A 15,386-nucleotide genomic window follows, 5' to 3' on the forward strand; every position below is an offset into this window, starting at 1 on the left:
GATTCTCTACATGTTATAGTTTCCTATTTTAGCTTGTTTGTTAATGCCGATTGATCATTCTTTTAAATGTCCCGTTGAAATCAGATTTCTGTTTCCATCAGTGGACAATCAACCGTAGTTCACCACAATCCTTAACTCACCTTTTCTCCCACTGTCCTCTTTCCCTTCTACCTCCTAAGGGAAATAGAAGACCTTTTTGGAAACTCTATAAAGTCCCATAGTATAACGTTTACATCCCTTATAATGTCGTATGATTTATCCAATTTAGGCATTTTAAGCTTCAAAACTGCTGATTTCTCAAATATACTGTGTCCTTCATCTCAGAGTTCACTAAAATCAGTTTGCTATGGTACCGTGTCTGTGTGAGGTAGGAAAGAATAAGGAATAGTAGTTAATGCAGTGTCTTATGAGGATAGGTCTTAAGGCCTGGTCAACAAAAATACACTGTACCCAGAGATGGGTGGGCCAGAGGGTTACCCTGATTTTCAAAACTCCAGGGAAATCATTAGTGTAGGTCGTTTTGAAGAAGGCCTACTTATTTGGGGGTCCAAATCCCACAAAAATTTGCTTGGAAAGACTAAACAAGTTCTGAGAAAAGCTAGACTTTTAGAATGTATAGTACAGTAGTTCCTTCTTATCCACAGTTTTGCTTTTGATGGTTTTAGTTACCCATGGTCAACTGCAGTCTGAAAATGTTAAATCAAAAATTCTAGAAATAAACAATTCTTAAGTTAAAATTGTGCACCATTCTGAGTAACATGAGATCTCTCACTGTCCAGCCTCATCCCGCCTGGGATGTGAATCATCCCTTTGTCCAGTGTGTCCATACTGTCTACAACTAGCCACCATTAATCACTTAGTAGCCTTTCCGATTATCAAATACACTGCTGACGTATCACAATGCTTGTATTCACATAAACCTTATTTTCGCTGGGCTTGGTGGCTCACACCTGTAACCCCAGCACTTTGGGGGGCCAAGGTAGGTGGATTGCTTGAGTCTAGAGTTTGAGACCAGCTTGGGCAACATCTCCACCAAAAAACAAACAAAAACAAAACAAAACAAAAAACAAACACCATGTACAAAAACTAACTCAAAATGGGTAAAACAAAAACAAGTAATTTTTATTTTACTGTTAATGGCCCCAAAGTGCAACAGTAGTGATGTTGGCATATTGTTATAATTGACCTATTTCATTATAAATTACTGTTGTTAATCTCTTACTATGCATAACTTATACTTTAAACTTTATCATAGTATATCTGTATAGGAAAACTACATTATATATATATGTATATACATATATACACATATGTGTATATATGTGTGTGTATATACATATATGTGTATATACACACACATATATACACACTTTGTATATACATATATACACATATATATACAAAGTGTGTATATATACATATGTATATGTTGTATATGTATTTAGATTATATGTAGATGTATACATATACACATATAATCTAAAAATAGATTTCTGTGTTGTCTGAGGTTTCAGGGATCCACTGTGGATCTTGAAATGTATTTTCAATGCATGAGTGGATACAATATAACTAAGTCCTTAGGACTTTCTCCAAATCACCTGAATGTTCTGAGAGTTTGCTTAGGCTTAAGGTTTAATCTAGGAGCCCTAAAGCTTTTCTCTTATTTCTGCTTGATTCCAATTCCTATTTAGTATGAAGAATAAAGTTCATAGAATAAAGAACTCTGAAAGTTATGAACAGATGCAGACAGACAATTCTTGTATTTGAAAGAAGGAGAACTTTCAAGGATCTATAAATTCCTTCTGGAAGTTAGGACTACAGGTTGCCCGAATAAAGACTATTCGATTCCTGTATATATCTTTGGGAATGTTGGGAATTCCCAATTGTTGGGAATTCCCATGTTGGGAATGGGAAAAATCTGAGAGATAAGTAGTTTAAATGTAGGAGCTGAATCATTGAGTTCTGTGCGCTATCAACATGTAGTTGATCAACATGAGTTCTGTGCGGTATCAACATGCTGCAACCTTGCAAATTACTCTGATGAACATATGAACGTGGTCTGGCAGACACATTCTTTATCATTTATGAGGTTTAAACCAAAGAAACCAAATGGACTCTTTGGGTCCATTTCTTTAACTCATCACTAGAATTTCAGATTTCTACATTTTATTACTCTGAGAAAGTATATTCTACCTAACTAGAAGAAGCACATGCCAGAAAACTGTAGAAAACACTTTTGCCTTAATGCCTGGAACAACTGGTCTAATTCACTCATTACAGACTTTGTCAGGCTGAGGAAGCAGCTGCTGAGCCTTACAGAGCCAAAGAATAAGCCAAAGTGGAAATAAAAGCTTCTATAGGGGGCTCAGTCCCAACCATCTTGTTTTTCTCTTCTCTTGTGTTCACTTGTCTTGCTGCTCTTCTCCTTCTTTTCTGCACTTCTTCGAAGACAGCACGTTTCAAGAGATCACCCTTGCAATGGTACAGACCCTGGCTCCCGTGCAATGAATGGTTCGGCTTCCTACTCACAGAACAACTTTCCTCATTCCCAAAACCACTCTAATGAAACAGGTTATACAGTGTCTTTGCCCTGGATCCTGATTCTGACCTATCCTTAGCAGAGGAATTTAAGAGTCTCCCTGAAGACCACTCTAATGAATTTTTCTTACTATTGGTTAATTCATTACCAGGACCTGCTTACGAATTTTTGAAGGATGGAGCATTTCCTACTATGTTGGCACTTCGGCTAGTGTGTAAAATGGTCAGAGCCCCATGGGATTCAACCATTTCCTGTTTCGTGGTCTCATTCTTTAGATGGTGGTTTGCTCCATCTAGGATAGCTGCTATTTTCAGGTTTATTTTCAAGGTGGATTGTTATAATGAGAAGAAATTCTGAATTTTAATGTACTTCCTATTGTGCAAATTTGCTGTTTGTTGTTTAAATAAATTTGAATATTTTGTTTTAAGGGTGAAATACTCCTCTAACATTGGAAAGAGTACTGTTTTACAAGTTGTGTTGAAGTTTCTTACATGTATGGGAAATATTACATGAAAACAAAATTAAAATAGCTTTTATAATTTGATGTTCATATCTCTAAGGGGATAATGAAAAGCTAGGTTTGGAGTTTATTAAACTACTTACTTCTAAAATGCTAAAATCATGTATCTGAATTATTTTAGCGTTTTGCAAAGATGGCTGTAGGAATGGAGGAGCCTGTATTGCCGCTAATGTGTGTGCCTGCCCACAAGGCTTCACTGGACCCAGCTGTGAAACGGGTAAGAATATAATTTCATCTTCTAGAAAATGAATTTTTATGCTAATGCATAAAGTAATCCATGAGGAAAATAATGTTTCAAGTTTCAAGTGGGCTCTCAAAGCGTGGAGCTATTAATAAGGAAGTGATAGGAAGGAGGAGGTGGGAAGTTTCAGTGATGCATTTTGCTGGGCGATTCCCCAAAGTCACTCTAAAAAGGTTTTGCAGCTATTATAACTAGATGCATATTGAACTTTTCAGAAACATGTGTGGAATTACCCAGGATTTTATGACTTCATAATTCATTTTACTCATTTGGAATCCATTTTTACTGGAATCTATATGACTGTATTAAAGCCTAGATTTCAAGCTTATGGCCAACTCAGTGCCTAGGACACACTATCACCTGCATCCACAATTAGGAATTTTAAATAAATTTTTATCTGGTCCCTTAATTATTCATAAGCAATTATTTATCTGGAAAATAATTAAAGTTTTCTACTTCTCAATTATTTCTCATCCAGATCCATTCTGAACTTATTCTTTCTGAAGGATATGAATATTAAAAACTTTAAAAATTATTTTAAAAACAATATATAGTCTACATATAACTTATAACCCTAAAGTAAAATACTTTGTCCAATGAAAAACACACCTTGGGAATTTAAAATAATGTTTTGAGTATTAAGTCCTAATTAAAATCATACTCGTAGTGGTTTTGGTTGCTTTGGGTTCAGTGGGGTCCAATAGCGATGACCTCAGATAGTCAGGTTATTCTTCCTAAAAGAAAGCTTCTGCCACTGGCAATTGACAGTTGTCATCTCATATTGCTTTTCATAAATCTCAATGCAATAGATACAGTACATGCTCTGCCTCTATTCCACTTGCAGAGTCATCTGGTTTAATGAAAACACTGACTTACCAGAATGTGAGACAGAAAATGTTCTGCTCCATTTGGGAAGTGAACATTTTACTGAATAGAAACTGCTACTGTGCACAGAAGGATGTTCACAAAAGGGTTTGCATCACTAGATCATCTCTTTCTACAAGTACTGCTAAGTCTTGTTTTTCAAATTTCAGTGACTAATTGATTTCAAAAGTCTGTGACGGACAATGTATAGTGACTATCTTTGATATGTAGGACTCTTTCTTAAGAGGATCCTTTCCCAAATCAGAAGCTCCCTAAATTTATTGTGCATGAGAGTCACCTATAGAGATTGATAACTTGTTAGAAATACAGGTTTTTAGTAGCTACCTTATGATATACTAAATCAAATCAGGCACCTCTACTGCAATAGTTTTCTCATATTTCTATGACATGCTCTCCACCAGTTTGCCCCTATACATCAAGGTGCACTGTGGACCTCCTGCACATCAACACCTCTGGTGACAAGGCTTCCTGAATACAATATTTTTGTGCTGCTTCTGGTACAGAGGCTGGATACAGAAATACTTCCTTTTTCAGGACATTTCAAAGGTGTGAGGATAATGGTGTGGAATTTTGAAATAAAAGCTGTCCCAGAAAATCTGGGATGAATAGTGGCCATGCACAATCCTGCACAGCATTCTTCCACTAAGAAAAAATTTCACAAGATTGTAGAAATCTAGAATGGCATAAAATTAATATTGGCAATGTAATATTTAAGACTGGAGTTAAAAATAACCCAAGAGAACATGTAGCTATCTCTATTTCATTATCCTTGAACCTTCAGTCTGTAAGAAGACAATCCCAGACTGATTCTAAATAGCTGTCTGTAGCAGCCAAGGACTTTGAGAACAGATGTGGTAGTTTAGTTGTACTATTTATATGTTATGTTGCCTTAGGCAAGTTACCTAACTTCCCTGTGTGTTGTACCCTTTATGCATCACTTTACTCTTCACCATTCTCTTCTAAGGCAGTTATTATCTGTATTTGCATGCAGAAATACTGGGTTCAGGGTGTTTAATTTTTTTCCCCTAGCATCAGAGTTCAAAGCTGATACAAAGGTCATTCTGCTCCCAAATCCGGGCTTTTATCCAGTGCATCCCAGTATATTTCTTTGGGGACTTTAAATCCAAAGACCCCAATCTGAACTCATTATCTCATCCATGATTCATGTCTCCCCACTTACCATCCTCCACCAAAACCTGAATCTTCATTTCTTCTTTCCTTACTAGTTTATTTCAGCGAATAGCCGCCTTATCCACCAGGTCTTCTAAGCCAGTCATCAGGGAGCAATTTCCCTTTCACCCTCTTTCACATCCATTCAAATCGTTTTGAGTCCATGTCTTTACCAGGGTCCATTTCTTTCTATTCTGGTCAGAGCTGCAGTTGTTGGGGACGTTCAGGTTGTCTCTGGCTAGTCCAGTATCCACAGAATAACAGAGCACAAATCTGATCATATCACTCCAGACTGAAGAAAACCTTTCATGTTCCCCATTGCCCTCAGGATAAAGGCCACATTTTTAACATAATAAATAAGGCCCTTTAGGACTTGGCCCTGCATGTCCACCTAGCTTTACCCTCTTGTCCTTCTGCCAGCTCACTTCATTCCCACCCCCAGACAGTGAATCTCATGAGGGCACAGGGTGTATCTTATTTGCTTTTGTATCATCACGAAACAGTACCTTAGTAGTTGTTCCATAAATATTTGGTGAATAAATAAATGCACACATGAGTGATCAATTAAATGATGAGGAAAAAGATGGTGTGGCTGTTTCCATATTTGCTGGACTTTTTTGAATGTTAGTTGAAGCCTTCAGAGTTATCTAGTTATGTACTATCATATGGCAGATATGGTAATTAAGGCACAGAGAAGTGAAGTAGCTTATATAGGTGTTTCACTGTTGATCCATATCTGCATTCTAGAATGTGGATCTTCTGATTTCTAGCCCAGTGTTTCTCTGTTCCTTCCTTCCCCCTTCTCTCACTCCTTCCTCTTTCCTTGCTTCCCTTCCTGTCTTCCTCTCTCTCTCTTTCCTGCCCTGCCTTCTTCCCTCCTTCTCTTTCTTCCTTTCTTCCTGCTTTCCTTTTTTCTTATGCCATGCTTTGTCCCAGGAATTCGTCATACCTTCATCCTTCATCAGGTCTGTGTCTTTTGTTATGCCACCTTCGACTGCCAAATAACCCTGTTGTCTTTAATAGCGAAGACTGTGGCAATTTTTCTCTCCAAAGTTAAAGGATGCTTCCAGAGTGACAAGATTTCCAAGTATAGGAATGGCCTAAATTTGGCCTGCTGGAGTTGGATGCGGCCTGATAGCTTAAAAAGGAAATTGTTGTGCAGCCCCAGTGGCCATCTGTTGAGCCATCACAGTGGAATCGCTGAGGATGAAATAATAGGATTTACTTGCTTTTTGAAAGACAATCTGAATGTGTCTTGTACTTACCACCCCTTGTTCCTTTAGTTGAAGTCTCTTCTGAAACACCCTCCCCTCATTTCTGTTTCTGCATCATGTGTATCTTAGTAGGAGTTGTTGCATTCATTTACCAACTTCACAAAAGAGCAATGTGTATGATTTTTACTGAGCAAAATTAATTTTTCATGGACTTCTTTTTTAGCCACTGTATAAAATCACTCACATGTACAGCATAACTTCATTTTTAATTAAATATCCTAATATTCCATCAGGTGTTTAACTTGGATTTAGCAGGGTGATTATTTCTTGGGTAACTCAGTAAAGTGTATTAGAAAGCTAAAGCTATGTGCCAAGGTTTACAGCTTTATCACTGCCATATTGTATTTATTACACGATTGCTAAACCTCAGCAAACATGAGTCTGATGATCTAATTAATATGCAAAGCTGTCTTATTATACTAAAAGCAAATTTTTCAGTAATGATTTAAAGCATAACTCTAAAAGATTTGACAGTCCCCTACAACCAATTGCTGACTTAAATCAAATTAAAATATTTATAACTGGGAAAAAGCTGTTAACAAATGGCAAAGTTGAAAAAAAAATTGCTATAGTATCAAAGAAGAGATCTAACATTTTGACGATAAATGCTTTTTTTTCTGTGTACAAAATAATGGATTTGTTATCCACATATCAAACATGAGATGAGATTTTAATTATTTTAGTGAGTTGTTAAATGAATATAAATTTAAGTTGCATCCCTAAGTGTTTTTGTAGCTTTTTAATATGTGTTGTTTTAAAATGACAAAAATGAAGCATGAGGCCTACATGAGTGTTGCTTTACTTCAAAAGTAACTTCAAGTGGATTGAGGTTGGCTGATTTTTTTTTAAGTTTATTTTATTACTGTTATAATATAGATAATAGAAATTATTTTTGTTAGAAAAAAAGTTATCTTGCTAGTTTTATCCAAAGTTAGCATTTATTATTAAAGTCAAACTATTACATTTCCTGGTATGGCTGAATTACACATTTTTCATCATAAAATGTATCTGCTGATTTCATTAGTGTTTGGTTTTTTAAGGCATATTTTTCCAGAAATTTGTATAAATTTATATCATTTTTACATAGGAAGACTAGAAAAAATTCAGAAGCAAGAGAAAATTCTCAAAACAGTACAGACATGGCATACCTTTTCTCACCAACATGACTCACAGTGGAAAGACATTACCAAAATATATATCTTTATGTGAGAAAAGAGGAGAAATTGAGAAGAAAATCTGAGACAATCTGATAAAAAATAATGTAAAAAGAAAGAAAAACTGTAGATACATCTGCTTTACCAATAAGAATTTTTAGTTTTATTTTGAATTTATTCTGCTCTATCTGAACAAATGCAAATTTCATGTACACAAATCATTAAATATGCTTTATTGTAATAAAAACAATTTGGAATAAAGGAAGCTTTGCTTCTAGTTCTGTACTGTCTTATTAAATTCAGTTTTCTGAATCTTAAGTTTTCAAGGGAAGATCTGCAAAGTAGCTCATTGGGTAGCTTTTGCAAAGTGGGCACATACTCATGGAGGCTTCTGTTGATCTGCCTAAGGGATCTGCACTCATGCTCACTAGACACATCTTATCTTGAAACTGTCTCCAGTGATAAAAGCGATTCAATTACATTTGATAAATGAATGTGTTTTAATGAACTTTGTATGAATTAGGAGTGTAGATACCAATGATTCTTTTTCTGTTATAAAATGAACAAATAAAACAACAAACAAAAAGCACTCTCACCAAAGGCTTTTTGACCGTACCCTGCTTGAGTTGGCTTAGATACTTAAGACGTAACTTCTCTTTATGTTGGCGATCCTTAATCTGTTTTAAATAAGATTTTAATTGCTTAATGTTATGCCAAACCCCGTTCTCCTTGAAGAATTTAACATAGTGGTCAAGAACACAAAAATTGAAGTCAGAGAAACATTGGCCTGAGAACTAGTTCTATTACCAACCAGCTATGTGACCCTTTTCATGTTATTTCATTTTTGTCTATGCCTTGATTTGTGCATGTAGAAAATAAAGATGATAGTAATATCTATCTCATGGGTTTGTTCTGGAGATTAAATGAAGTAAGGCACATAGCACCATGTTGAGGTCATTTATTGAGTGCTTACCACCTGATATGATGATTTTGTAAATTTTAAGTTGATTTGTAAATAAACTTTTATAGACAGGACTGTTTGAGACTCTTTGACATCCTTGAGTTAGCTGGAGATGCCCTGAGATGTTATAAGAGAAAGGTTAAGAACAATAAAGGATTCTAGTTTTCTTGATTCATTCATAAACCAGTTTTAAGTATAATTTTACTGTACTTTAGTGGTTTAAAATGTTTAATTTAGTGATTTGCATTCTGTACATTTGCTTAAAATTGCTTTATTTTTGTCCTAATGCAAACGTTAAAAGTTAATATTTTATGAAAATATAAATCTTTGTATTATTCAAAAAGTAGTCAAAAGTTCTTAGTGTTAGATCTCAAAGTCATTCTTCCAAGTCCTTCAGGTTAATTGGAAAAAATCAAACTCACTCTATATATCAGTCATGTATAATAGATAACAACTATGATGGGGAAATTTTTCAGACTTCTTTGTTGTAAGGCCTACCTAATTAACACTGGAAATGAGGACACATCATGGAGAAAATATAAGAGGAAAAAAATAGCTTTCAAGCTGTTAGAGAGCAGGTCTCCAAGAAAAAGAAAAAAGCCAAGTGGAATTAGTTGGGAATTTGGAAAAGATCTTCAGTTTTATTTTTAAAATATTATTTTTTTCAATAGATCACTTTTGTATATTAACTTGTATTGTGCCTTTGAATTCCCAGGATCCCTGTTGCCTCTTATTTTTTTATTTGAAGCTAGCCAAATGGAATCACTTTTAAGATAGTTGCTTAACTTTGTTTTAAAATTAATTGAATACTTAATTAATATTTTGAATAAATATTATATACACATTGTATAAAATTTAAAAGTACAAAGAGCATATAATGAAAAGTAAATTTTCCTTTATAGCAATTCCCCAACTACTGTTTTTTCCCTTAACAATAAATCCTGGAAATCATACCACAGATAAGTCCTTGTTAGACAGAGTAGTTCAAATAGGAAGGCTGAGGCTTTCTGCCATTCAAATAGTAGACTTTTAATTTGTAAAATTCTGGGTGTCAATAGGAATACATGTCTTAGGGCCAAGTTGGCTGAGAATGTTCTGCAATTTTCTCGTTCATAAATTCTGATTTTTTCATATAGATAAGCTGACGAACTTCTGTTGATCAGAAGTATAATCGGGGGAGGCATAAACCTAATATGCTGGAGAAACATTGTTGTTGTATGCAACATTTTATTTATACCCAAATTGTTTTTGTTTTTTGCATTCTATTCCTCCCCGGTTTGTTTCATTTCTTTCTTCTTGAAGGACATATTTTAGTACTCTCTTAGAGTGGTTCTATTAGTGGCCGACTCTTGGGTATAGAATTCTAGGTTTTCCCTAAGCACTATGAAGGCAGTATTCCATTGTTTTGGGGGGGCCTCTGAGGTTTCTGTTCAGAAGTCTGCTTTCAATTCAATTGTAATTCATTTTAAAAGTCTCTTTCTCTCTAATTGCTTTTAAGGTTCCCTTTTCTTTGGAGTATGTGGTTTCAAAGCATTGTGCCTGGGTATGAATTTATTAATATTTTTATTTATCTTGCTAGGGACTCCTTTAGAAGAATGAATCTGAAGAGTTACCTCTTTCATCAGTTTTGGAATCCACTCAGTCTTTATCCCTTTGAATACTGCTTATTTCCACTTCTCTTTATTCTCTCCTTCTGGACTTCCTACTGGATATTTGTTGGCCCTTGTCTTTTCTATAATTCCTCACTTTCTTTTATACTTTTCATCTCTTTATCTCTCAGTATTGTGCCTTTGATAATTTTTTCAAACCTATCCACCAGTGTACAGATGAATTTATCAGCTTTGTCTAATCCATTATTTAGTTTATTTGTTGAAGTTTTAAATTTTAATAACTTTTTAATTTCTGGGAGTTCTCTTTTTCATATATTTTGGTTCTTTTTCCTTAGTTCTTATTTTTGTCTTGTGGTTTTGATTACTTCTTTTATGTTTTTAACAATTTTAAACCTACTTATATTATAAAATTTATGGCATTGCTCTATTGCCTGAAGTTCGAGGGGATCTAAATCTAGCTTTTATTGTGTTTGCTGACTTTTGCCCCATGATTGTTTCCTCATGTGTTTTGGACTTTCGGTGTCTGACCTTATTATCTTCACTGAAGCTTTACCTGTGAAGTCTAAGGTCTTTTCCCTACAGGGAAAACTTGCATTTCTTTCTGCAGGTGTACCAGGGGTATTGCAATGCATCATTTGCATTAAAGTTTTTGCCAAGTGGTATGCCACACAGATTATATAAATTTTTAACTTCAAAATTGGCTTCTTCTTATGCCACATAGGAATTTTCATTTTTTCAATGAGATCAGTTATGAATTTAATATTATATTTTTAAGCCATGTGTATGTAGAAAGATTTTCAGGTTATATGTGGGTCTCAGTATTGCTGGAATAAGAAAGAAAATCACCTGTTTTAAGCATAAGTATGATTTCATTGATGCTCAGTGAATGACTCCTGAGAGTGATGAACTTTGACCTTTCACAAATCTGTAGACTGTGAGGTGAAATTTATGATGAGAGAATGTAAATGAGGAGGGACATAGGAAAAAACAATAATGATACGAAGTTTATGAGGTTTGCTAGGAATGGAGCTGGGGGATGTAGCTGTTTTTTTCTCTTTACTAAATTTCTAATGCTCTCAAACAGAGTCTGTACTTCTTCCCAAAGGGTTCTCATCTGTGATTAGTTTCTGTTTCTTTCTGTCATGGAAGCTTTCTGAAAGAAGCCACTAGGACTTAGGTACAAAAAAAAACTTATAGCAGTCAGCCCTATCCATCTAATGGATAACTCTCCCTTAAAAACTCACTGTTTTTTGTTTTTTGTTTTTTGTTTTTTTGAGAATAAATTATATTCCAGGTTAATTTTTTTAGGCTTACAGTAAAATGTGGTGCACAAGGATCAAGTTAAATAGCCAATAATGGGTTTGGGTCCAAGTTAAAGAAGAACAATCAAATTTGTGAATGACATAGTTTTGAGAGAGTAGCTTATATGACAAAAGACAGGATCAAGATTCAGAGGTATTCAAATTGTAGCAACAATGGGATCCAATAACATTATGACACTTGACAAACAGTTAAAAGCACCTCCTGCATTTGTCCTGCTTTCAGCCCTCAACATTTCTAGATCTTTAATTCTGATCTCTTCCATCTTTGGCCCACACTCATTGTGTTCTCTGCCCCTTTCCTTTAGTTGCCTTTTCTTTAGGTGTCTATCTTTCCTCCCTTACCCTTTTCCTCATTCCCTCCCACTGGACCATGGAAAGTAGAGATGGAGCCTATGATTTTGTGTTTTTCATAGGGCTTGGCATCATGCTTTGCATATAGTAGGCAGTCCATAAATATTAATAAAATATAAATAATCTCTTGCATTTAGGTTAGAAAAACCAATTGTGCAACATAGAGGGAACTAACTTTAACAGTTTTTATGCTTTAGTTGGCTACTGATCCCAAGTTAAGTATGAACCAAAAGTATCGTGTGCTAGCTTTAGAAGAAAATGCAAACTTAAGCTATAATTAAAAGAAACAGGGTCTATAAAACAAAACTCTCCTTAAATTCTGCATTACTTACTTTATAATGGCGTATTGTATTTACTTTGGGCCAATAGTTTTAAGAGGCTATCAGCAAATGGGAGTGTGATTGAGGAAAAGTTTTCCAGGAGATGAAAGTCCTGGCAGATATAAGAGGGTAGTTGAATAAATCTTCATCAGGAATTTTTTTTAAAAAATAAGAAAAATAAAAGGTGCTATAAAAGCTATCCTTAAATACATGAAGAGCTAAACTAGTGTGTGGATTTGGGATTAGATTTTTCTTTGTTGCTCCAGAGAGCAAAACTAGTAATTTTACCAGGAGGCAGGTTTAGACTCCAAATAAGAAATTTATTAATGACAAGAACCGTAGGAAAAAGGGATAGGTCACCCTGCATGTTCAATCAGAGTCTAGAGAACGAAATGCTAAGGACACTTAAGATTTCCACACTCTGGTACAAGATGGCTTTGGCTTATTGGGATTATCTAAAATTCTTCTTGCTATAGTTGTTCATAACAGTAGCTGCTTCAAACTGCATGTCTAAGGGCATTTAGTATAATAATTAACAAGCAGTGTCGCATGATGGTTAAGAGTTACAAGTAGGCTTGGAGGATGGCTCTCTAGCTATAAATCTAGGCTCTGCAAATGACTTCTGTATGTGGAATAGGGCAAATTACTTAATATGTATGTGCCTCCATTTCCTTGTTTTAAAATGGAGTGATAATAATAATACTATTTTAGGCAGGGTGTGGTGTGGTTTATGCCCGTAATCCCAGCACTTTGAGGCAGATAGTGGGAGGATCACTTGAGGCCAAGAGTTCAAGAACAGCTTCGGCAACATAGCAAGTCCCTTTCTCCAAAAAATAATAGTAGTCTAAAGAAGAAAAAAAAACCTATTTCATGACATTGTTGAGAGCATTATATTAGTTAATACAGGAAACCAAGCAGTGGCTCAGTAAATGTTAGCTATTATCATGACCTTACCCTAATCCCTACAATAACTCTTTAAAGTGGTTATTATTACTAGATGAGGAAAATGAGGTTGAAAAAGATTAAGTAATTTGCTCTGGTCTGTACAGCCAGTAAAATAGAATAGAAAAGAATTATTTCTAGGACTTTTATATTAAAATTTTCTACGCTTTTTCTGTTTTGATATTTGGCCTCCCACTGCACCATAGGATGCTAAAATGACTTTGAAATAGCTGTAAACTTTGTGGAATATGGGTGCCAAATTATCCATATTAAAGATTTCTTAAGCTCCTGTGCGCGAACAGCACAACAGGATGTGTATGAAGATGTAGAAAGTAAAATGCAGTTCTTTTCTCTTGGGGCTTTATACCTCTGCCTGTCAAATGCACAAGGAGCATTTTATCTCATTGACAGAGAAACAGATGGGTACAAAAATAATACTAATACCTTTTAAATGACTGCTAACTACAAGTCTTGTCTGGTGTGGTAACCCCAGAAGAAATTGCTCTTAAGAAGAATGAATTCTGGAGCTATAATCCCAATAGTTGTAATTTAGAGGGGAAGGCTTTATGATAAACTTCTACTGTTGGGAACCTAGGAGGCAAACAGCTGATTAAATGTGTGAAAAGTATACTTTCAAGTGTTAGACATAGTTTCCATTGCCAATTTTCTCAATATTCATGTCTTAAGATAATTATAAGGCTCAATAAGAGTGAACTTGAACCTTTAGTTTAATCAGAAGCCTTAAAAAACAAGTTAAAGGAACTCTCTGATATTCTTAGCTTTTTAAGATACATAACTCCTTCTTTGCCTTCTTAAATGATGTGGGTTTTCATTTGCCTTAGCAGGTTTTAAAATATAAATTACTCTTTCACTCATGGATGTTTTTTCTTCACATTTTAAAAGGGACAGCTCCAGCCCTAAAGTTAACCTTGACTTTGTCCTTTTAATATAAAGCCAAGTATATTTACTATTTGTTATGATTTTCTTTAAAAATGTTTAATTCAAGGAAAAGAAAATTAGTTGACTACAGTTGCTTGTGTTTCTTTTTGCTTAAAAATCCGTCAGTAATGGATTGTGTAAGCACGACAAGTTATTATTCATTATGATCTTTTGGTTTCGGCCATTTACAACAAAAATAAATTGATTAAAACACAGATACCTATAAACACTACCGAGTGGGCAAGAATCAAGAGTTAGTTACACATTACAGGATGCCAAAACTTTTACTCAGTGAATGATGGGAAGGCGACTCTGTGTGTAAATCATAAAACTTAATTACAAACCAGAAGGTACTGAATCTCTTTTACACTGGTAACTTTGTACCTTACACTAACTGTAAGGTATATAAGTGTAAGTACAATATTTAGTAAGTGTCTAAAATAAATTAGATTAGAATAAATAAACTAATTTTAGATAATGTAGAATCAGAATGGGGAGATTTGTTAGATTGATTAATAAATATTTACACTATATTTTCTGGGACCAGATCTTTATCTTCAAGGACTTTATATTCTTGACAGGCAAATAGGAGGGAGAAATTTGTCTTGTCTATAAGCAGTATTCTATACTTGTTATAGTCATTTACTTTAGACTTCACTCTTCCACTGGAATGACTGTCTTAGAAATCAGGTATAACTTCTTAATCACAATCTCCAAAATGTTCACATTTCTTGACCTTTTGGCAGCATTTGATATTAAGAATCAACAGTGCTATGGCAACCCCCTTTTTCTTTGGTTTCCTTGACGTGATATTTTCTCTAGACTATAGTACTGCAACAATTTTATGTGGTAGGTATTTTGCTCACATAGGTGTTTTCACTGACTTTTTTATTCTACATTTGTAATCAGTATTTCTTTTTTTTTTTTTTTTTTTTTTTTTGAGACAGAGTCTCACGCTGTTGCCCAGGCTGGAGTGCAGTGGCGTGATCTCGGCTCACTGCAAACTCCGCCTCCTGGGTTCCCGCCATTCTCCTGCCTCAGCCTCCTGAGTAGCTGGGACTACAGGCGCCCGCCACCGCGCCCGGCTAATTTTTTGTATTTTTAGTAGAGACGGGGTTTCACTGTGGTCTCGATCTCCTGACCTTGTGATCCGCCCGT

At 35.0% G+C, this 15,386-nt stretch overlaps 1 protein-coding gene across 4 annotated transcripts in view; it reads left to right on the top strand.

Moving 5' to 3' along the window:
* LOC105470100 (neural EGFL like 2) overlaps positions 1–15,386 on the top strand; it is a 435,684-nt gene that overhangs the window by 331,113 nt on the left and 89,185 nt on the right. For all 4 annotated transcript variants that reach the window (XM_071071837.1, XM_071071835.1, XM_011721849.2 and 1 more), the window contains exon 16: positions 3,181–3,276. In XM_071071837.1, coding sequence (XP_070927938.1) covers positions 3,181–3,276 — 96 coding nt within the window. The remainder of the gene's footprint in view (positions 1–3,180; positions 3,277–15,386) is intronic.

The sequence above is a fragment of the Macaca nemestrina genome, chromosome 10 (assembly GCF_043159975.1).
Source record: "Macaca nemestrina isolate mMacNem1 chromosome 10, mMacNem.hap1, whole genome shotgun sequence".
NCBI classification, from domain to species: Eukaryota; Metazoa; Chordata; class Mammalia; order Primates; family Cercopithecidae; genus Macaca; species Macaca nemestrina.